This window comes from Sinocyclocheilus grahami, unplaced genomic scaffold (genome assembly GCF_001515645.1).
Source record: "Sinocyclocheilus grahami isolate Dianchi unplaced genomic scaffold, SAMN03320097.WGS_v1.1 scaffold338.1, whole genome shotgun sequence".
Classification (NCBI taxonomy): Eukaryota; Metazoa; Chordata; class Actinopteri; order Cypriniformes; family Cyprinidae; genus Sinocyclocheilus; species Sinocyclocheilus grahami.
In genome coordinates this window covers 453,955-477,017 of record NW_015505517.1, presented here as the reverse complement: position 1 = coordinate 477,017, position 23,063 = coordinate 453,955, and the positions used below count along the sequence as shown (strand labels likewise).

The window sequence follows — 23,063 nt, the reverse complement described above, 5'->3', positions numbered from 1 at the left end:
CTCATGTGAATTATTTCTGTTTTTGTGGCAGGCTGTACAATGTCATCTGGCCGTGAGTCTGTAGGGGATCTGATTCCCCCAGATATGCTGCAGGTGTTCAGTGAGGACCGGCAGGGCGGCAGGGGCAAAAGGGGCAGGAGAAGGGCAGCATCCTTCAGGCGTGCCTTCAAGTGGTTGAAGAGGCAGCGCAGGAAAACCCGCCGACGCGCTACAGAGATACATGGAGACCTGCTTGCCACTGGTTCACCTGTAGAACTACCAAAATCATCACTTGTCACAGGTAGTACTTTTGCTATCATGTACTCTTTAGATCTGCCCATTGTTCTTCAGAAGGTGAGGTCTAAGGTTGAATTTCCAGCATTGCCAGACTGGAAGAAATGTTATTTGTTTAATTGTGGATTAGATGATTCTTTTTTTCCTTTCTGTAACTTCTGCTTTTCCCATAGAGATACAGCACTTGAGCGTTTCATGATTCTGAACGAAGAAATCATTTTTTTTTATGGGACCTATAAAAAAATGTGTGAAGAAACCTACAGATGATTGTTGTGTGAATGCTAGTGAGCAATTCCTTTTTTTAGCAATTCCTTGGTGTAGTGTCCAGGTAATTTACAAACCTGACAAAAAGAGGCTTTACAAAACAGTGACTCATGTGAATTATTTCTGTTTTTGTGGCAGGCTGTACAATGTCATCTGGCCGTGAGTCTGTAGGGGATCTGATTCCCCCAGATATGCTGCAGGTGTTCAGTGAGGACCGGCAGGGCGGCAGGGGCAAAAGGGGCAGGAGAAGGGCAGCATCCTTCAGGCGTGCCTTCAAGTGGTTGAAGAGGCAGCGCAGGAAAACCCGCCGACGCGCTACAGAGATACATGGAGACCTGCTTGCCACTGGTTCACCTGTAGAACTACCAAAATCATCACTTGTCACAGGTAGTACTTTTGCTATCATGTACTCTTTAGATCTGCCCATTGTTCTTCAGAAGGTTTTTTTAACTGATGGGCCTATTTGTCTTTTCTTTCTCACTTGGAAGATTTGTTTTCATATTTGCCACTAGTTTTACATCAATTATAACATAAACAGGTTGTGTAAGCAGATGAGTCTTAGGGAAATTAAAGAAAGAAAGGGGAAGTGCAGCTTGGCTAATGAAAGGTATGTTGTGGCCAGTGTGTTTTGGAAATTAATGTAGGAAGCCAGCAACAACATCAGCATGAATTAACCCATTTTTAAATATGTGTTTACATTTATGCGTTTGACAGACGCTTTTATCCAAAGTGACTTGTATTGCAATGTATACATTTTATCAGCTCATACATTCCCTGGGAATCAAGCCCGTGACCTTGGCATAGCTAGCGACTTGCTCTACTGTTTGAGTTACAGGAGGTTTAAGATTATTTGCCACTTTCCCTCCAACATCAGTACATTTTGAAAAGTACCAGACCAACACTGTTAAACTAGCAACTGCTTGCTTTTTTCACTTTGCATATTAAACTGGGATAAAGTGTATTTTAACATTGCATATTAAAGCTGAAGTGTTACTATTTCAAAGATAAACATTGTTTTAATCAAGATGACTGTAACTTTAACTTCCAAATCATTTGGCCGGAGCATGCTCATTGAAGCATTTGATTATTAATGGTGTCACTAGCTTTAAACGCTCATTTGTGGTTATAACAAGCTGTTTTGCCACATGAAAATACTTCTGTCAGTTTGAATATACTGACATTTGCAAATAAGAATATTGCAGTATGTAAGTTATGCCTTGGTGGAAAATGTCTCTCAACCATTTTATTACATTTGATCCAGCAACATGCCAACTAATCTAACCTAACTACTGTACTAACAGTGAGGTATTGATTTAGGTTTGTATTTAAGCGGTGCTTAAAATGTATGTGATATTACATGCTTTATCCGTCCTTGTATTGCCCAACTAGTAAATGTTGGCTATGTGTTTTGGAAGTGATTTCAGTAGTGGGTAATGTGTGCAGACATTCAGTCATTTCATTTCAGACAGTGTAGTTAGTAGAGTAATCCCTTTACAATCTAGAAGTCATTAGTTTGGGCAACTAGTTTTCAGCATTCTCTAGCATATAAGTTTTAACTCAGCAATGAGCAGCTTTAAAAATAATACAAAATATCTTTCAAAAAGTATGAGTCTCTAATTTTTCCAACTATGAGTTTTGATCATCTCACTCCTTTTCTGTGGCTTATTTCTTTTGTGTTGGACCAGAGAATGGAAGGCTTACACATCAAATGACCCTTAATCTTCTTGAGATATGTCTCTCAAATACCTATATATTATTGTGTGTGCTGAGAGAGGTCTAGAAAATGTTTGCTTTGTTTATCGCAAAGTCATGAGTTTTCCGGAGCTGGAATTTCAACACAGCATGTAGATAAAATTTGGTCTCTACTTGAGGTCACTTTAAGTTCTTGCATTGTGTGTACAAGTCTTAAGTGTTTATTTAAAAGCGCGCAGTACATTTCTGGGGGAGCTTGGGATCAAAACCAGGATTGAATGCATGTGAATTATGCCTTGTTTATGTTTTTTTTTTTTTTTTGTGTGTGCTAAGCAGAGGATGAATTGTAAAGGTTCCACATGGGCTGTAATAGCAGGGAGACCATTGTGAGACCACACCACACCTCAACCCCACCCATTTACTGAAGCATGAATCCACTCAAACACACACACGCCGGGCTGACACAACACACTGCAGCTTTCTTAATGATCGATATGGTGCATAACCACAAAAAATAAACAGTTTTTATGTGATTGTTCTGAGGGTGCGGTACCTACCTGCTGCCGAAGACTGTACAAAAAGCCAACAGGATGGATTATTTAAACCCGTCACACTCGCCCTGAAATTAGACTGAAATTAAATAGGCAGCATGCAGACCATCATGATGCAATTAGTATTACACATTGGAGAATGTGACTCACAGTTGATTTCAGGAAGGTTTAATGTAGCATATTGCTAATCTATAATGGCATGATACTTTAAAACTGATTATTTTTGTAAATGCTTTTCTTTACTGAGCTTGTCGCTGTGGATTATGGGATTGTCTTCTCATTAAAGGACATGATTTGCATTAATATAGCAACTATGATGCTTAAAGGTCCCATGACATGCTGCTTTTTGGATGCTTTTATATAGGCCTAAGTGGTCCCTAGTACTGTATCTGAAGTCTCTTTCCCGAAATTCAGCCTTGGTGCAGAATTTGAGCCACTCCGAGCCAGTCCCTCAAAGAGCTTTCCTTAGGATGTGCCATTTCTGTGTCTGTAGCTTTAAATGCTAATGAGGAGGAGAGAGGCAGGGCAACTGTCATGCCTTCGCTGGTTTGCAAGCCATGATGTCTCTCGAGGAAAAAAAAATATTGCGCTCGCCTCGCACGGTAGTAGCTCATTTTCTCATGGGCGGGCCAAATGCTCTGGGTGGGAAAAGCAGAGAAAGGGGAGGTAACCTTTTCCCGTATGACGACATAAAGGGAAGATTCCAGATTGGGCCATCTGAGCTTTCATTTTGTCAAAGGCGAAGCAGGATACCCAGGGCTCGGTTTACACCTATCACCATTTCTAGCCACTGGGGGACTGTAGGCAGGCTAGGGGAACTCATATTAATGTTAAAAAACCTGTGTGAAATTTAAATGCTGTTTATATAGTTTTTTTTTATCATCTGTTGTTTTGAGTGTTATGTGATCGATCTGGGTTCTTGTGAACGACACTTTGTTGATTTTAAAATTTTACAGTGTGTTTTGAAACTTGATAAGGTTATCTAGTGCTGCTCTCTTTCGATATGGAGTTGACGTTCAGTCTCAGTAAGTGAATTGATTAGATTAGTTTGTCTGGGTAAATTGCTGATCTCAATTTGGTGTCTTGTGACCAGTTTGATTTTTACATTTATTTCTGCTTTTGACACAATAACTAAGTGATTATTAGATTACAATAATAAAAACATGCATTATAAATATTTTTATAATTACTAATTTTGGGGTCTGTTTTTTTTTTTTTTTTGTCTTTAGAAAAAAATTTGCATTTATTTGATCAAAATTAAGTACCAACGGTATTGCGAAATATTATTAAAATTTTAAATAACTGTTTTCTATTTGATTATATTTTAATATGTAATTTAAACCTGTGATGGCAAAACAATTTTCAGCAGCCATTATTCAAATCTTTAGTGTGATATGATCTTTCAGAAATCGTTCTAATATACTGTTAACAACTGAATATTTTCTGAAGAACGAAACCACACATCATATTTTAGTGGGGTTTTGGATATTTTATGCTATGAATAATTTCGTACCCGTGAGGCCCATTTTCATGATCTCATCTAGAGCCCCAAAAACCAGCACAGGTTACAGCAATATTTAATTTAATATTTAGGGCTAGGGGCTTGTTCATACCCTAAATATGAGCAGTATGAATAGTAATGCTTACTTGAGCAAGCACTGCTAATAAGAGGGTCACAGCTACTGAGCACATACACATAATATTGTGTTTTGCATCCTGTATCCCAGACCTTGCAACGTCAAAACTTCCTGTGGGATGTTGCCAGTTCAGTCTGAACAAAGAGCTGTTACCTTAAACCCGTTTCCCATGAAATGTTCCACTGACACACACACACACACACACACACACCGCTTTTTCCAATGTTTTTGACGTCTTCTGTTGGAAGTTACAGGTTTGCCAAGGGTTACCCACAATCCTGATCTTTCTTCTGACTTTCCTTTCAACTCAGCATGAGAAATGCCAATCATTCCTTAACACCTTTTTAAACACGGCCCCTGCGAACGTTTGAGAGAGGACGACAGATGGAGTTTATGTTCGAGTTTGTTTATTGTTACGTGTGGGTGTGTTTGTGTAGAATTCCATACCTTCCTGAGCTTTGCCCTGGAGATTCTGACACAATGAACAGGTGTAAAGTTGGGAAACTGGTTCTCTGCTCGGCTCTTTCTCGGTTTCCAGTTCTTGTGAACAGAACCCAGCTCTATGCCAGAACTAGACCGATTCAGACTGATTTAATATGGCTCTTGCTTCCAAAATGTGAATTCTTTATTACGTCCAACATCCATATTTAGCTTGCTATGCGTGTGTAGCCCCTTCAAGCGTTAGGTTGTAAAGTGTTGATTTCAAATCTGTTTCAGCTTGCCTGTTATATGCCATTTTTCTTTGGAATTGCACCTGGTCTGAATTTAAACTGGTCTAAAAATTCATTTTAATAATAATTGCATCATAGACTATATATAGCAGTTATATCCTCAGTTTTGTGTGCTTGCACTGCATTAGCACTTGTTAGAACCTGATTTAAAGCAAAAGTGAAAGATTTCAATATGATATTTTGCATTGTGCAAGTGACACATGGCGTTATGACCATTGGGAATTAAACTCTAATTTTCACCAAGCAATCAAAACCAGGTGTGAAAACATCCTAAATCAATGTTTCTTTAAAAAGTTACATAAAATGAAAGTATCGACTACATGGACACACAGAGCTCACACTTTAATGCATGTCTGCACCTTTGTTTTTCAGTGATACCTGCTGAAGGAGGGAGTTTTGTCAAATAAGACATTCTGTTGGCAAGAAATGTATTACTGATCATTTTTTGCAGCAATTGCACCTCTTCTGTGCGTGTTTAACTGACGAGATGGCAAATATTACGTTACTGTTATGTGATGTAGGTGTGGCAGACAGAAGCCTTTCTTACCACTTTCTGAAAATCATCCAAAATTGAAGCGCAGGTTGTGTGCATGTATAAAAAAAAAAACTGTAATCAGTCAACTTACTTTTCAAAAGATGTTTGTATCGACTTCAGATGAGGGATGTTTGCCTCAGTTAACCTTTACCTGCATTGTGAATGGATAATGCCTCGGGGACAAATGGACAGTTTTCCAAGGGAGATTAAGTTTAAGGCCTGTTTTATACATCTCACATCTGCAGCAGCGTGTTTCCCTCGTATTAACAGGTTATAGCATTCATGCTGCATGTTTAAGCAGAAGCAGCTGTACATGTAGAGTTTCGTCACCCAGCCTATTTGTGCTGGGCGTCACACTGAACGCAGCAGAAAATGCACTTAGCATATTTATCAAGACAGTCTTTTGCAATACACTGTAGACTTTTATGAAGCAACACAAATATGGAGTAAACCACTTGCTCATTGTTTAAAGGGGTCATATAATGCTATTTTAAAGCTCATTATTTGGTGAAACAGAATATGTTGACATGCTTTAATGTTCAAAAATTGTAGGTCCTCTATGCCCCGCCTCTCTCAAACACGTAATTTTCAACAAAGCCCCCTCCTTTGACAAGCACAGTCTGCTCTGATTGGCCAGCTGACCCAGTGCATTGTGGTTGGCTGAACACCACAAGCACGCGTCGGAAATGTAACGCCCCTTACTATAATCGCTTCAGCTTTCAAAGTAAATATCAAGACAGTTAATAATGTCGGTAGTTTTACCATCAGTTCAAGCCTGAAAGGGCAACAGAGTCGCGTGACAGACAGTGATGATGCAGTACACAAGCCGCAGTTAAGACGGCTGACGTGCTATGATTTCTGACAGGCAGTTCACTCTCCTGTGATGTGACCCTGTTCCCCCCTCTCTCTCACATACACACACAACGCGTTACTCTGCGCTGCGCAGAACTCCGCATTTGAACAGTCAATAGCAAATACTTAAACTAATAACAAAACATGCTTACAGTCGGTGATTCAGAAGCGCCAGATTGTCGTCGGAATTTACCCCCTTTGTTTTTTGTTTTTTTTAGAAATAGCTTTTGTGCACAGCCAGCCTTGTACTCTTCTAGGTTCAAAAAACTGTCGTCCATAAAATGCGTTGCTCAAATTCGAACATCTGGGTTGTGCTGTTCTGTTGTAAATAAATCTTAACCAATGATTCCTAATTGCATCTACTTCCGGAAGGCCAAATAAAGTGCTTCTGCTTTCGCACTGAATCACACAGCGTCTCACTGACATGGCTGCATTAACACTACTGCTGTTCCTGAAACCACGTCTTTCTTTCTTTTGCGTGCACATTTGGGCGGCATTATGCTAATATTTCCACATAGCGACGTAGATATGTGGGGGCGTGTTAGAACAAGGCGTTTTAGGTAGTTCACCCAAAAATTAAAATTTGATGTTTATCTGCTTACCCCCAGGGCATCCAAGATGTAGGTGACTGTTTCTTCAGTAGAACACATTTGATGATTTTTAAGTCCAACCGTTGGAGTCTATCAGTCTTATAATGCATGGTAATGGTAACAAAATCTATGAGTGTAAAAAAACATGCACAAACAAATCCAAATTAAACCCTGCGGCTCGTGACGACACATTGATGTCCTAAGACACGAAACGATCGGTTTGTGCCAGAAACTTAACAGTATTTATATAATTTTTTTTTATCTGTAATACCCCACTATGTCCAACTGTCTTTGGGCGCGCGCACGACTTCCGGTGCATGAGGTGTGTATGCGCTCTCGCGTAGTTTACCAAGTAAGTACCATTTTGATTAGCTGTCGTACCTACAATGACTGTGTAAACACACGGTATAAACAATGAATGACGTATACGCGCGTGAGATCACTTCCGGCACTTGCGTAAACTACGCCAGAGCGCGTACACACCTCACGCCGTGTGCGTGCCCAAAGACATAGTGGTGTATTAGAGGTAAAAAAATGATATAAATACTGTTCGGTTTCTCGCACAGACCGTTCATTTCATGTCTTAGTCACGAGCCGCAGGGTTTAATTTAGATTTGTCTGTGCATGATTTTTTTTACTCCCATAGATTTTGTTACCATTGCCATGCATTATAAGACTGATAGACTGCAACGAAAAATCATCAAATGTGTTCTACTGAAGAAACAAAGTCACCTACATCTTGGATGCCCTGGGGGTAAGCAAATAAACATCAAATTTTCATTTTTGGGTTAACTATCCCTTTAACTCTTATAAAGAATATCTCTTTGGATTTGATACTTTAGTCTTTGCAACTTTACAGATCTTCTTTATGCACCAAGAGCTTGTAACACTCCAAAGAGAAAGGAAAACTTGAAATCGCATCATATGACCCGTTTAATAAAAGATGTCAGTCAGACTTAATGCAAGTTATTACAGGTCAGAGATGACATAACACTTTAAGTAAGTCTGACTGAATACAGACTATTGAAGCAGTTTATATACTGAAAAGTAATGTTTGAGTTCTGTGTAAGCCTTTAAAAAAAACATCTATTTACATAAAATTGTTCATTTTTTTTTTATTTCATGTCGCCAACATAAAACATTTGTTATTTTTTATTTACAGCGTTTATCAAAGAGAAGACTCATTAGGTAAATCAGAAATTACTTTATTTTCTGTATTAAATTAGTAAAAGTATGAAATAATTATTTAAGCATTTCTTACTGTTAAAGCCAATGAACTAGATATTAACTCCAATATAGATACCTGTTTTTAAGATAAAATTGCTGAAGATAAGATTCCTGCAAACATAATCATTTTTATGCTAAATAAAAAAATCAAAATGCAAAAATATAAAATCCAATATAAATGTTCATATTAAAAACAAGTAGCTGAAATTGTCCGCTTTGCACTTTTTCACTTTTGCATAAGGAAACTAAAAATATATATTTTTGATAGACCTTTTTTTGGTCTGATTGGATTTTTCCAGTGTGCGGACAATTTCAGCTACCTGTTGGACTAAAACTTCCTCCTTTTTGTTTTATACACCTGAGAATTCATTGTTCTTTCTTTTTGAGTGCGCACAATTCCTGTTTGATGAATATTAAAAACAAAAAATTATTCATTTATAAATTGTAACTTATTTTTGTGCTAAATATTAAAATCATTAGTATATAAATGTTTTTAAATAATATATAATATAAAAAAAATTATAAATTTTAATATAAATAAATTATAATTGATCAAATTATATTAATAATTTACTACATTTTCTTGCTAAATCATAAATCGTATATGTAACACTTCCATATGAATATTTTATATTTATAACATGAAAGCTCAAAATGTACTTATAAAAGCTCAATGTATACCTCATTGTGAGATATGAGAAAAAGACTGGAATACATCTGCTGACTTTATACAATGAAAACTGAGAGTAGTCTTTTTTTGTATGACATGAAAACAGCCCCAAAGTGCTGCCCCCTACTGCCCAGATGCAACACAGCAGCTACTGTCAAGGCAGGGCAGTCCTGGCAGCTAAATCATAAATCGTATATGTAACACTTCCATATGAATATTTTATATTTATAACATGAAAGCTCAAAATGTACTTATAAAAGCTCAATGTATACCTCATTGTGAGATATGAGAAAAAGACTGGAATACATCTGCTGACTTTATACAATGAAAACTGAGAGTAGTCTTTTTTGTATGACATGAAAACAGCCCCAAAGTGCTGCCCCCTACTGCCCAGATGCAACACAGCAGCTACTGTCAGGGCAGGGCAGTCCTGGCAGCACACACATTGCCTGTGGGATCTAGCTGCCAGTGATGAGAACTACACTGTGTGTGTTTACATTGCTAATCTCTATCATTCACTTTAGCACATTGTGTTCCTCTTTCATTCTCTCGCCTCTCAGTCTCTTCACCTTTGGTTTGACTTTACTGATTAAATGTTTAATAACCTTTATTAAATCTACTCTAAAGGACAGCAGCGTTACATGCCAATAAAGTCTCTCATTGCGACAAACTCAAGGTTTTTAACAGAACCGAGATAAGCTGATGTTTTCCTGTTGTTTTGTTTTTGAATGGTTTTGCTTCAAATTAGGTTTAGTTTGATTGTAAAGTTAAAGCTGTTCAGGGAGTCTCTGTGAGTTTTATCCTGTTTCAGACTCCTTGCAGCTGTTCTGTCAGCAGATCTGTCCTCAGCAGGTCCAGGCATGCCTTAGCCTTTCTCATTCTGTGCTGCTTTTATTTGGCTTTCTTAGAAGGTTATACATTTTTAGAAAGTCTCTGAACTTCTGAGAATACATTCAAAGATGATTTAAGTCATGGTACAGATTATACAACCTTTAGACATCACCACAATATTCTATGCACACATACATGCACTTACACGCCTACAAGGAGGAGTATTTACTATCAGATTAGAGCTTTCATATCAGATTTGTATCACTAATGTTGTTTTGTAATACAAATTATTCTAAATTTTGAATGGATAAGCCATGTTCAGAATTGTAAAATGTTGATAAATGCTCACCTGAGACTGCACAATTCTGTATTATTGCAGCATTAATAATTCATTGGCATGCAAATGTGGGTGGTCATGTAAATAATTTGGGTTTCGAGTCTTTTTTTTAAATTGATTTAATATTGTCTTTCTGGACTGGAGCTTATACAGCATGTTTTCTGCCATAAATACGGAACATTCATGTCATTGTATTGCTGCCGGTTTCTAAAAGTGAGAGGACATCATGCTTGTGAAAGCCATTTCTCTTTGCTTTATTATACAGTATGTTCCTCAGGGTTGAAAAGCTGACCTCTGTGGTTGTTCAACTATTTTAATTGTTTAAGACCATTGCTAGGAACATTTTATCTGTGGTTTGGATATCTGTATCTAAAGACACACACATATATCACTAGTAAGACAAACCAAGTACTCCAAGGCACAGAAATATCAACGGTCAGAGAAAAGTTTCACTTTCCTTCCCTTTCTATCATGCTTTGATTTTTGTTTTGTTCATTCTTCTTTATTTTTTGGTTCTTTAACTTTGTAGTTCTAGAAGGCATGTATTCCCAGTTGAAAGAATTTGTGAATGTAAAGAACAAAACTTTTAAATATCATTGTAGCATCATATCATGTATCATCTTACAGGTTGTCTTCTCTTGTCATGATTAATGAAGTTGGATGATGTGATAAATGAATGGACTGGGCTTTCTAGGCTGTAGGACATGTCTGGCCTGGTTTAGAGGAACATTGAGATGGAGATGGACTGAGGTTGGTTTTTAGCAATCCTGCTGAAGTCCTCGCTGCAGAGATCAACTAGAAATGAATAATGTAAATGCAGTATTAAAGAGAAATGTGTGAAGTGTCAGACTGTCTCAAATGTAGAGCTGTTACACAACTCTCTGCAAGGATAAATAATTGCTATTTGTTGTTTTACTACTAGTTTATAAAAAGGAACATTTGTCTTTTGTTCTTCAGGTTGAGCAACAAGTTTCCCCTTAAGCATACCTGTGACCTCACAGTTCCTTTGTTTTCCTACTCTATCTAGTGGTGAGAAAGTGAACTGGTTGAAAGGAAGGTCTTAAAGGAACACTCCACTATTTTTGAAACCGGGTTAATTTTCCAACTCCCCTACAGTTAAACGGTTGAGTTTTACCGTTTTCGAATCCATTCAGCTGATCTCCAGGTCTGGTGGTAGCACTTTTAGCTGCAGCTTAGCATAGATCATTGAATCTGATTAGACCATTAGAGCATCTCGCTCAAAAATGACTAAAGAGTTTTGATATTTTTCCTATTTAAAACTTGACTCTTCTGTAGTTACATCGTGTACTAAGACCGATGGAAAATGAAAAGTTGCGATTGAAAATAGGCTAAAATTATATTAATAATTTACTACATTTTCTTGCTAAATCATAAATCGTATATGTAACACTTCCATATGAATATTTTATATTTATAACATGAAAGCTCAAAATGTACTTATAAAAGCTCAATGTATACCTCATTGTGAGATATGAGAAAAAGACTGGAATACATCTGCTGACTTTATACAATGAAAACTGAGAGTAGTCTTTTTTGTATGACATGAAAACAGCCCCAAAGTGCTGCCCCCTACTGCCCAGATGCAACACAGCAGCTACTGTCAAGGCAGGGCAGTCCTGGCAGCACACACATTGCCTGTGGGATCTAGCTGCCAGTGATGAGAACTACACTGTGTGTGTTTACATTGCTAATCTCTATCATTCACTTTAGCACATTGTGTTCCTCTTTCATTCTCTCGCCTCTCAGTCTCTTCACCTTTGGTTTGACTTTACTGATTAAATGTTTAATAACCTTTATTAAATCTACTCTAAAGGACAGCAGCGTTACATGCCAATAAAGTCTCTCATTGCGACAAACTCAAGGTTTTTAACAGAACCGAGATAAGCTGATGTTTTCCTGTTGTTTTGTTTTTGAATGGTTTTGCTTCAAATTAGGTTTAGTTTGATTGTAAAGTTAAAGCTGTTCAGGGAGTCTCTGTGAGTTTTATCCTGTTTCAGACTCCTTGCAGCTGTTCTGTCAGCAGATCTGTCCTCAGCAGGTCCAGGCATGCCTTAGCCTTTCTCATTCTGTGCTGCTTTTATTTGGCTTTCTTAGAAGGTTATACATTTTTAGAAAGTCTCTGAACTTCTGAGAATACATTCAAAGATGATTTAAGTCATGGTACAGATTATACAACCTTTAGACATCACCACAATATTCTATGCACACATACATGCACTTACACGCCTACAAGGAGGAGTATTTACTATCAGATTAGAGCTTTCATATCAGATTTGTATCACTAATGTTGTTTTGTAATACAAATTATTCTAAATTTTGAATGGATAAGCCATGTTCAGAATTGTAAAATGTTGATAAATGCTCACCTGAGACTGCACAATTCTGTATTATTGCAGCATTAATAATTCATTGGCATGCAAATGTGGGTGGTCATGTAAATAATTTGGGTTTCGAGTCTTTTTTTTAATTTTTTTAAATTGATTTAATATTGTCTTTCTGGACTGGAGCTTATACAGCATGTTTTCTGCCATAAATACGGAACATTCATGTCATTGTATTGCTGCCGGTTTCTAAAAGTGAGAGGACATCATGCTTGTGAAAGCCATTTCTCTTTGCTTTATTATACAGTATGTTCCTCAGGGTTGAAAAGCTGACCTCTGTGGTTGTTCAACTATTTTAATTGTTTAAGACCATTGCTAGGAACATTTTATCTGTGGTTTGGATATCTGTATCTAAAGACACACACATATATCACTAGTAAGACAAACCAAGTACTCCAAGGCACAGAAATATCAACGGTCAGAGAAAAGTTTCACTTTCCTTCCCTTTCTATCATGCTTTGATTTTTGTTTTGTTCATTCTTCTTTATTTTTTGGTTCTTTAACTTTGTAGTTCTAGAAGGCATGTATTCCCAGTTGAAAGAATTTGTGAATGTAAAGAACAAAACTTTTAAATATCATTGTAGCATCATATCATGTATCATCTTACAGGTTGTCTTCTCTTGTCATGATTAATGAAGTTGGATGATGTGATAAATGAATGGACTGGGCTTTCTAGGCTGTAGGACATGTCTGGCCTGGTTTAGAGGAACATTGAGATGGAGATGGACTGAGGTTGGTTTTTAGCAATCCTGCTGAAGTCCTCGCTGCAGAGATCAACTAGAAATGAATAATGTAAATGCAGTATTAAAGAGAAATGTGTGAAGTGTCAGACTGTCTCAAATGTAGAGCTGTTACACAACTCTCTGCAAGGATAAATAATTGCTATTTGTTGTTTTACTACTAGTTTATAAAAAGGAACATTTGTCTTTTGTTCTTCAGGTTGAGCAACAAGTTTCCCCTTAAGCATACCTGTGACCTCACAGTTCCTTTGTTTTCCTACTCTATCTAGTGGTGAGAAAGTGAACTGGTTGAAAGGAAGGTCTTAAAGGAACACTCCACTATTTTTGAAACCGGGTTAATTTTCCAACTCCCCTACAGTTAAACGGTTGAGTTTTACCGTTTTCGAATCCATTCAGCTGATCTCCAGGTCTGGTGGTAGCACTTTTAGCTGCAGCTTAGCATAGATCATTGAATCTGATTAGACCATTAGAGCATCTCGCTCAAAAATGACTAAAGAGTTTTGATATTTTTCCTATTTAAAACTTGACTCTTCTGTAGTTACATCGTGTACTAAGACCGATGGAAAATGAAAAGTTGCGATTGAAAATAGGCTAATTTCCGTCAACATAACCAACGTGACCACCTGCTTGCACAGGGAGCGTGCTGGGGACTATTTTCAGGCACTGCGTAATATTGCGCCTGCTGCAAAATCGAAAATCACAACTTTTCATTTTCCGTTGGTCTTAATACACGATGTAACTACAGAAGAGTCAAGTTTTAAATAGGAAAAATATAGAAACTCTTTGGTCATTTTTGAGCGAGATGGTCTAATCAGATTCAATGATCTATGCTAAGCTGCAGCTAAAAGTGCTACCGCCAGACCCGGAGATCGGCTGAATGGATTCGAAAACGGTAAAACTCAACTGTTTAACTCTAGGGGAGTTGGAAAATGAGCCTGTTTTCAAAAATAGCGGAGTGTTCCTTTTAAAGGAATAGTTCACCCAGTCATTTAATCAACCCTTGTATTTTTTTCTTCCATGAAACACAAAAGGAATTTTAAGACACAGTGTTGTGCAAAGGTGACAAAAAAAGTGTCATAGATATAGTCTAAACGACTGAGAAACTTTATTCAAAGCTTTAAGAAAATTATTTTCATATTCATTAGCTTCATATTCAGTGAAGTCTGTTTACTACAATCAAGAACCTTAAGAAACGGTACATAATCCATAACTACTTTTTTTCTGCAGTTACACTCTTGGTCTAGCTTTTGTACTACATTGGTTTACTCTTGAAATTCATTCATTTCTGGAGTATTTTAGCCCATGTGTTATCAGATATTTATCTGGATCAGGACTACTAAAGCTCTCCAAATACTGTTAGTTAGTGAAGCTCTTCACTCTAAAATTAGTCATTATTAAACAGTCTGTCTCTTTAGTAATCAAGTGACATAATAGGATGTGGTATTAAAACACGGGAGAAACCTAGTGAATGAGGTAATTGATTTTACATTCACCGTTACTGAAACTGAGCTATCTTAGATCAGATATATTGCTATATTCATTTCTGGAGTATTTTAGCCCATGTGTTATCAGATATTTATCTGGATCAGGACTACTAAAGCTCTCCAAATACTGTTAGTTAGTGAAGCTCTTCACTCTAAAATTAGTCATTATTAAACAGTCTGTCTCTTTAGTAATCAAGTGACATAATAGGATGTGGTATTAAAACACGGGAGAAACCTAGTGAATGAGGTAATTGATTTTACATTCACCGTTACTGAAACGGAGCTATCTTAGATCAGATATATTGCTATATTATTTGCTTGCATGCATTTTTCTGTGTGTGTACTTTTTAAAATATCCAAGTCCTGTACATTTAAACCATCCTATACGGTCAGTGCCAATAGCCTTGAGGGCACATCAACATAGTGCCGTAGCACTTTGGGTGTCACAAGTTCAAATCCCGGCTCGTGAACCTTTCCCGATCCCGCCACCTCTCTCCCTCTCCCTCCCTCTCTCTCCCTCTCTCTCTCTCTCTCCCACTTTGCTTCCTGTCATTACACTGTCCTATCTAAAATAAAGGCAAAATTCCAAAAACAAATCTAAAAAAAAAAAGAAACATCCTATACTGTATTTGTCTGTCATCTGAATATATATGAAATATTAAAGGTAATTATTTATGTTTATCTCTCTGCAGGCCCTAAAGAGGAAGTTGTGGGAGCTATTTCTCTTCAGGAGTTCCAAGAAAATGTGTTTGTGGAGGGTAATCGGCCTAAATATGTGTTGGACCTGCACACAGAGGCACAGCAGGGCCTGAAAATGCAGCAGCAAGAGGGTGAGAAGTCGTCAAACTTCAAATCAGTGTCTGTTTAAATTACACACTTTTACTCTGAATCAAACACATGCATTTCCTAAACATACAGCAGTTTATTTTTTTTGATAATGTTTAATAAGGGGTAATGTTTTATATTCCAGATGATAGGAATGGGATGGACTACCCTGATGACCAAAGTATGATTGTAAGTGTTCCTCCATGCATCAATGAACCCTCAATTCCGGTTATGAATGCATTTACTTCTGTTCCCACCATAATGACTGGCAGCCTGGTTTTTACTTGTGCACATATGTAGTTCTATAAGTGCAATAAAAATGCATTGACTACTTTTAAGTTGCTGATGAAAAAATATATATTTGGAAAGTTAACTATGAATCAAACACATGCATTTCCTAAACATACAGCAGTTTATTTTTTTTGATAATGTTTAATAAGGGGTAATGTTTTATATTCCAGATGATAGGAATGGGATGGACTACCCTGATGACCAAAGTATGATTGTAAGTGTTCATCCATGCATCAATGAACCCTCAATTCCGGTTATGAATGCATTTACTTCTGTTCCCACCATAATGACTGGCAGCCTGGTTTTTACTTGTGCACATATGTAGTTCTATAAGTGCAATAAAAATGCATTGACTACTTTTAAGTTGCTGATGAAAAAATATATATTTGGAAAGTTAACTATACTGTTTCCTTTAGTCAACAGTAACAGCTCAGACTGAAGACAGCATGGCCTTCAGTGAGCTGAGAGGCTTTGAGTCTGAGAGCACAGCTGCCGATTCTGTTTCGATGTGCTCCTCCATCTCCTCACGATCAACACGCTCAGGACTCAAACGCCAAGGTGACACTTCACGGATAAACACATTATTAGTCATATTCTTTTTAAACATAAAAATATTTTGGCCTGGTACATTTCATACAAGATACATTCTCATAAAGTTATTTAAGAAGTCTTATCACATCACAGCAACATTTTCTGTTTCCTTTCTCCAGCCTCAACATTCAGCCCTCTGAAGCCAGATAAAACTGCAGAGAAGACGAAGTCTCGCAGGAAACATGGGAGAACTGTTGTAGGAATTCCTCGACATGTCCAGAAAGAACTGGGTATGTTGTGCTACAGTCTTCTATAGTGTAGAACAAGTCTTTGAGTTATTTAGTGGAAAACATATGTTCAATTTATTTTTATATTTCATATCTGAAGGGTTGGACAGGGCAGCATGGATCGCCACAAATCCTCTTGATGGTCAGCTGTTGAATGTAGACATGATCATACCTGCCATAATTTCCGCTGTGGATAGCACGTCTTCCAGCTCTGAACAAGAAAGTGTACAAGACCATCTACAGGGCATACAGAACCTGTACACAGTTAAAAAAGACAACACAGAGCTCCCCACACTGACAAAACCCAAAGATAACGTCCTCCAAAGGCTCATAAACCATTCTGTAGATCCAGAAAAGTCAGGAGCAGGCATTCTAGGTGTTCCTTGGACAGAGAACCCAACAGGTGCAGTGATGTCCATCTCACCTCAGGCCACATACATGTCTAAAATCATTCCAAATGCTGTACTTCCACCATCTGTGGATGTTGTGGAGCTCAGTCGCAGCCGAAGTCGCAGCAGTGTCCGAACCGTCAGCAAAAGCAGCCTGGTGTCAGCCAGTCCAGCATCCACACGTGCTTCCTCCAGAGTCTCTTCACGTTGTTCCACAACCCGCTCAAACTACTCTGGATGGACCCACTCGGGATCATCAGAAACGCTTGTATCCGATTCTTCTACCATCTCCAGCAGTAGCACTCCCCGTGTGGCCAGCAGAGGGAGTCAGGATGGGAACACGAATAGACCAGCCAAGCTGAACAACCACGGTTCCCATGTTAAAACTACTCATGTGAATGGGGGCTCTACCGAGGAGGAGGACAGCGGAAAGACAGGATATGCTGCTGCTTTCACACGCAACCTGTCAGTGATTAAACGGGGCAAGAAACCTCCAGCTCCTCCCAGCAGGTCATACTCTTTACACAACGGAAATCAGACCTGGAAGACATCTGAGAGTCCTACCTACTTGGCTGATGTCAGCACTCCAGATGGATCACCATACCCTGTTGTCATGAAGGCCACCACTCACAAGTTGAGCCCTAAGATAGGCATACCTCCCTCCAATGAACCCACAACTGTCCCATCAAAGGAGAGCCAGCTAGTCACCACAGACAAGAAAACAATGTTAGCTCAGCTAAAGATACACAGAAGTAACCTTCAAGTGTCTTCCATTTGGACACCCCAATCATACACACATGGCACCGGTAAGCTTGCTGAACTTAAGAACACCCTTCTGTCTGCAAACAGTTTAATCAATGGCAACAATTCCTCACCAGCTGTAATGGCTCTGTTGTCTCTGTTTGAGATTCCCACCCGTCCCAAAGTACTGGCTCCGCCGACTCCTCCTCCTGAGACCTGGGCTCACAACCAGCGGACTTTTGAATTGCTGTGTGGGCCCGGACCTGTAAACTATGCATGCTGGGCCAAAAAGAGAGGTCTTAAAATTGCAGATGAACCAGATGTGGCTTTGGCAAATGCTGACAGAGTAGCACCTCTGTTGCAGCCAGTAGAGATAAAAGGCAAAGTTGAATCCGTAGTGCCGCTTGCCTATGTCGCCCCCTCTCCATCACCTCCCCCAGAGCATTGCCCACCAATACCGAGCAACAGCCAAGCCAAACTTCCTCCTCCCCCTCCGGACTTTGTTCCCTCAACTCCTACACTAGCTGCCAAAGCAATAAAGGACTTGACTTCTTGGATCCCTCCACCTCCTCTGTTTCCTCCTCCGGCACCTCCAGTAGGTACGACTACAGTAACTCCTGTCGCTGTGCAAAACGATAATGACCTCCGTCCACCGCCCCCACCATTTTCGCCACAGTCTTTACTGACAATGCCTCAATTACCACCAGATATTCCACCACCACCACTGCAGGAAGTTCTACCTCCACCAAGACCACCTTCTGAACCACAGAAAATCTCATCCCGTCCGCAAGAATCCCAACCTTCGACACACAATATGTTGGTAACATCATTTGAAACTTCTCAACAAATCAACGTTCCTCCACCTCCTCAACAAATCAACGTTCCTCCACCTCCTCCACTACCTACTGATGTAAGATCTCAAGTCACTGTTTCTCCTCCTCCTCCTCCTCATCCACTACCCACTGATGTAAGATCTCAAGTCACTGTTTCTCCTCCTCCTCCACTACCCACTGATGTAAGATCTCAACAAGTCAGTGTTCCTCCTCCTCCTCCTCCACTACCTAGTAATGTGAAAATGGAGGACAGACTAGAGATGGCAGAAACGGAGAAATGGACAAGCAGTCCCTCTCCGGCCAAAGAGGAAACCTCCGGTCCTGTGGTCACCCAGTCTCTACTACAGATGGTTCGTCTTAGGTCGGTTAAGTCCAGTCAGAGTCCTGCTCTAGATCCTGATAAACCATCACAACCCAAACCAAAATCAGGTGTCAATCAAGAGGTGCCTCCAAAGCCAATCAGACGATCTTTGATTTTGACATCACTGCCCCCTGATGTGGAAGCTCTTTCCAACACAGAGCCAAAAACTGAAGCTCCGTCTCTCAACACAAACACAACCACTGTATCAAATACTCAGCAAGGATCATCTGAACCAGAAACTCAATCAAATAACATTGCTCAAATAACATTGCCTAAAAGCTCATCAGCTACATGTCCACCTACAGAACCAAGTAAGAATCCAGTTCCTGCTGAACCAGCAAATAAACAACCCTGTGCTGAAACCAAACCCAAACCCCAAACCCTCAAGGAACAAATTCAACCTACAGTGCCTGACCCGGAAACCCTGTCAAGTACAACAGAACCAAAGGACAAATCAATCATTGAGCCAAAGACTCAACATCAGGCACAAGAACCCAACAAGACTCCGCATAATTCAGAGAAGCAATTAAGCACCGTTGAAATGCACTCAAAGCCAGATGGTGAGCAGCCAAAAACCCAAACACCAACGCCCATTGTCTCTTCCACACCTCCCATAGTCTCTTCACCAGCGAACCCCTCCATGCGTCTCCAGGAAGCCATTCGTCTAAAGGCTGCTACAATGTCTTCAAAAGACAACCAAGCCAAGCGGTTTGGTCTACGCTCCCCTCCTCCAGCCACAGCTATTGGCACCACTGTACCAAACTCCCCTGCATCTATGGCCAGCTTCATCTTCTCCAAAAGCCCAAAGAAGGTCGTAATAGAGACACCGTCATCCTTAGAGGTTCAGGCTGACCTGAGGAAAACTCTAGTGGCAGAGTTAGCCTCTGTCTCCGATTCAGTCAAGTCTAATGACTCACACAAGATGGCTAACAAAGTTCCTCCACCAATTGCTAAGAAACCCAACGCTAAGATTGAGAGCGTTGCTCAGAACTCTGCAGAGGCCCAATCTGTAGCCAAGACTGAGCATGTGCAAACAGAGACTGTACAAACTGCTGGACAGGACGTACAGACCGAGAACTCTGAGAAAACAAATGAATGAATATGTACACATGATTTAATAACCCTTGAGTTTTTGCTTTATTTTGCAGATAACCCAGGCTTTAAATCCTAGGCCCAAGCTGCTTAAGCAATTTTGAAATATAAAATACCAAAAAAAAGTCTTTATGTACAGATCGGCATATTGCACTTTTTGTACACTGGTTTAGTGTAACTGATTCTCATTCATCGTGGGAATGCATGTCACTGGTATTTGGAAATTATAAATATTCTTATTTTATTTATGTGTCCTCTGTCTTAGACCGAAGCCATGCTACCTTCCAGGTTGTAGAACTCCTCCCTGTTGGTAGCACTGTAAAAACTACGGTAACATAGCAGGACCAATTAATCTCTATGGTGGATTTTTACAGGCATTAATGTATGCCTGAATACGAGAGCAGTGTGAAAGGAAATGAAGGTAAAGAATGTAAGTAAAAAGAATGCAAAGAAGCCAAACAAAAAGGGGAAGAACAGTTAGGAGAATGGACCACTGATTTTGGGGTGGGGTTTGTGACTATTCTGTTTTCTATTTGCAGTGTGTAACTAAGCCTATTTTTTACTTGTAAAACTCCCAAGTCAATAAAAGTGATCATACACATTCCCCACCCCAAGTATCCATACAGTATATAGGAATGTGGAGAAGGAATCTGAGCAAGTATAAATGAAACCAAAGGATGGAGCCGATGAATGAAACAAAAGCTGTTTCTCACTATTGTGAGTGCGCAAGTAGGGCCAAGAAGGTGGTAAGAAGACATGAAACCACATAAACAAGAGGTCTAAGGTGTTAATCTCTGTGTAATCATTACTTTTGGTTTATTTTTTTGTATTTTCACAGAGAAGGTAATTAGTTTACATAGTTGATGTACATTACAGTCTGCTACAATCTACAGAAAAGAAAAAATGTTTTTAATATATGAAAATTCTCATGCACTATGCTGACATTTTTATTATTGTTCCTCTTTTTAAGAAGAATCTCTTTTTAAGAAGAAATGTCTTATTTACTGTCTAAACTCTTTCTCTACAAATATTTAAAAAAATTAATCGTGTTTCATCATGTGATGAAAGTAAAAAGTGTAAAACAGTTACTAAAATGGCTTCATGGTGACTTTTCTGATCTGGCTATGTTTTTTTCTTTTTTGAAAGTTGTTTTATTAGATGCTGCAATATATAAACATTATGCATAATTCAAAATAAAGAACACCGACTGCTTTAGTCACATGGATCTTAAGAACTGTTATATCAGGATGGTGGTAGACTAATCTAGACTAAATGTGGTTGCCATAGGCATCATATATTCAGCTAACAGTATGAATGTCAAACAATAATCAAGTCAATCAAGACTTAGATATGAACTTACCATTTACCTGTCATGTTTTTTTTTTTCAGAAGCTAAACAGGGCATAAGATATTAATTCATGTACTGATGGACATAAGAAAAGGGTAAAGTTTTTTTTTACAAATTTGGCAGGCATTTTTTATTTACATTGCAAGGTATACATTATTAGTTTATCCTATGATTGCCATTACTAGAACCATCTACTCTTTGTACCCCACAACACTTTTTAGACCTTAGTCTAAAATATGGAAATTAGTTATTGGGTTGCACAGTTCTAATCAATTAAATTGTGCTGTGACTGACAGGAAAGAATACAGGAAAGTGTCACCCAGTATAATTCACACTATAAAAAAAAAACTTTTATTAATAGAAAATACATGAATTTTTGTGTCAATATATTAAAATGCTGGTGCAATTATTTGTAAAAGTAATGACTTGTAAATCATGCAAGGCTCTAACTCACTTTACATTGCTTGTTGGTGCTTACACTTGAGAGCACCGTCACTAATTTAAAGGGTTCATATGATGTTGCTAAAAAGAACATTATTTGGTGTAACGAAATGTTTATGCGGTTTATGGTTCAAAAAACACATTATTTTCCACATACTGTACATTATTGTTTCTCCTCTATGCCCCGCCTTTCTGAAATGTGTTGATTTTTACAAAGCTCATCGGTCTGAAAAGCAAGGTGTGCTGTGATTGGCCAGCAATCCAGTGCGTTGTGATTGGCCGAATACCTCAAGCGTGTGACGGAAATGTTACGCCACTACCATACTGTGATGATGCCCTGTCCGGCCGGAGCGATGATTCAAAAACATGAAAACCCATTATAAACGAGGCATTCGCTGCATCCAGTGGGGACATAATTATGGATTAAAATGACTTATACTGTCTTTTTACGTGTTGCGTTGCATCGCGCCACGTAAACATAAAACCATGTATGCATTTGTGATCGGAGAAATGACAAACAACAAGCCCTACTCTACACTGCCCAAAAAACTCGCTTTAAATATAAAAAATATACTTACAGTCTTTGAGTCAGAACAGCCGGCATTGTAGTCTACTCTACCAGGAAACAGTCCTCCATAAAATGTGCTGCACACATCTGAATATTTGGGTTGAAGTGTTCTGGAACAGTGTTGTAAATGCAACTTAACCACTGATTTCTAGTCATGTCCATTTTTGGAATGCCAAACAAAATTGTTTCACTTTCACAACGAACCACAGCGTCACACATGGTGGACTAGAGTGAGCAGAGGCCAGGGGCTTGAGTGAGGAACGGCCAGAGGGCTAGAGTGAGCAGAGGCCGGCAGGCTTAGGAACGGCGCTGCCGGCGGATTCAACAAAGGAGTGTCCGGAGGGCTTGCAGCAACCACATGTGATGACCCTGGGCTGGACTCCGCTTCGTCCATGGTGAAAGCCGATCTGGTGATCCACAGCACAAAGTTGTTGTATTTCCTCAGCGACCAGCACGGATCAGCTCTAGACATGACGAAGCAGATATCGTCCTCTTTTGGAAGGCCAAACAATGTAGTTTTGCTTTCACAACGAAACACAC

The 23,063-nt window shown here is 38.9% G+C and overlaps 1 protein-coding gene across 1 annotated transcript in view; it reads left to right on the top strand.

The window, feature by feature from the left end:
* The first annotated feature begins 678 nt into the window (after nt 1-678).
* The window catches only part of LOC107602919 (uncharacterized protein KIAA1522 homolog), a 24,375-nt gene continuing 1,990 nt past the window's right edge, over nt 679-23,063 (top strand). Inside the window, exons 1-6 of the mRNA XM_016295541.1 lie at nt 679-924; nt 15,509-15,646; nt 15,787-15,830; nt 16,349-16,490; nt 16,643-16,753; nt 16,851-20,171. Coding sequence (XP_016151027.1) covers nt 684-924; nt 15,509-15,646; nt 15,787-15,830; nt 16,349-16,490; nt 16,643-16,753; nt 16,851-20,171 — 3,997 coding nt within the window. The 5' untranslated portion in view covers nt 679-683. The remainder of the gene's footprint in view (nt 925-15,508; nt 15,647-15,786; nt 15,831-16,348; nt 16,491-16,642; nt 16,754-16,850; nt 20,172-23,063) is intronic.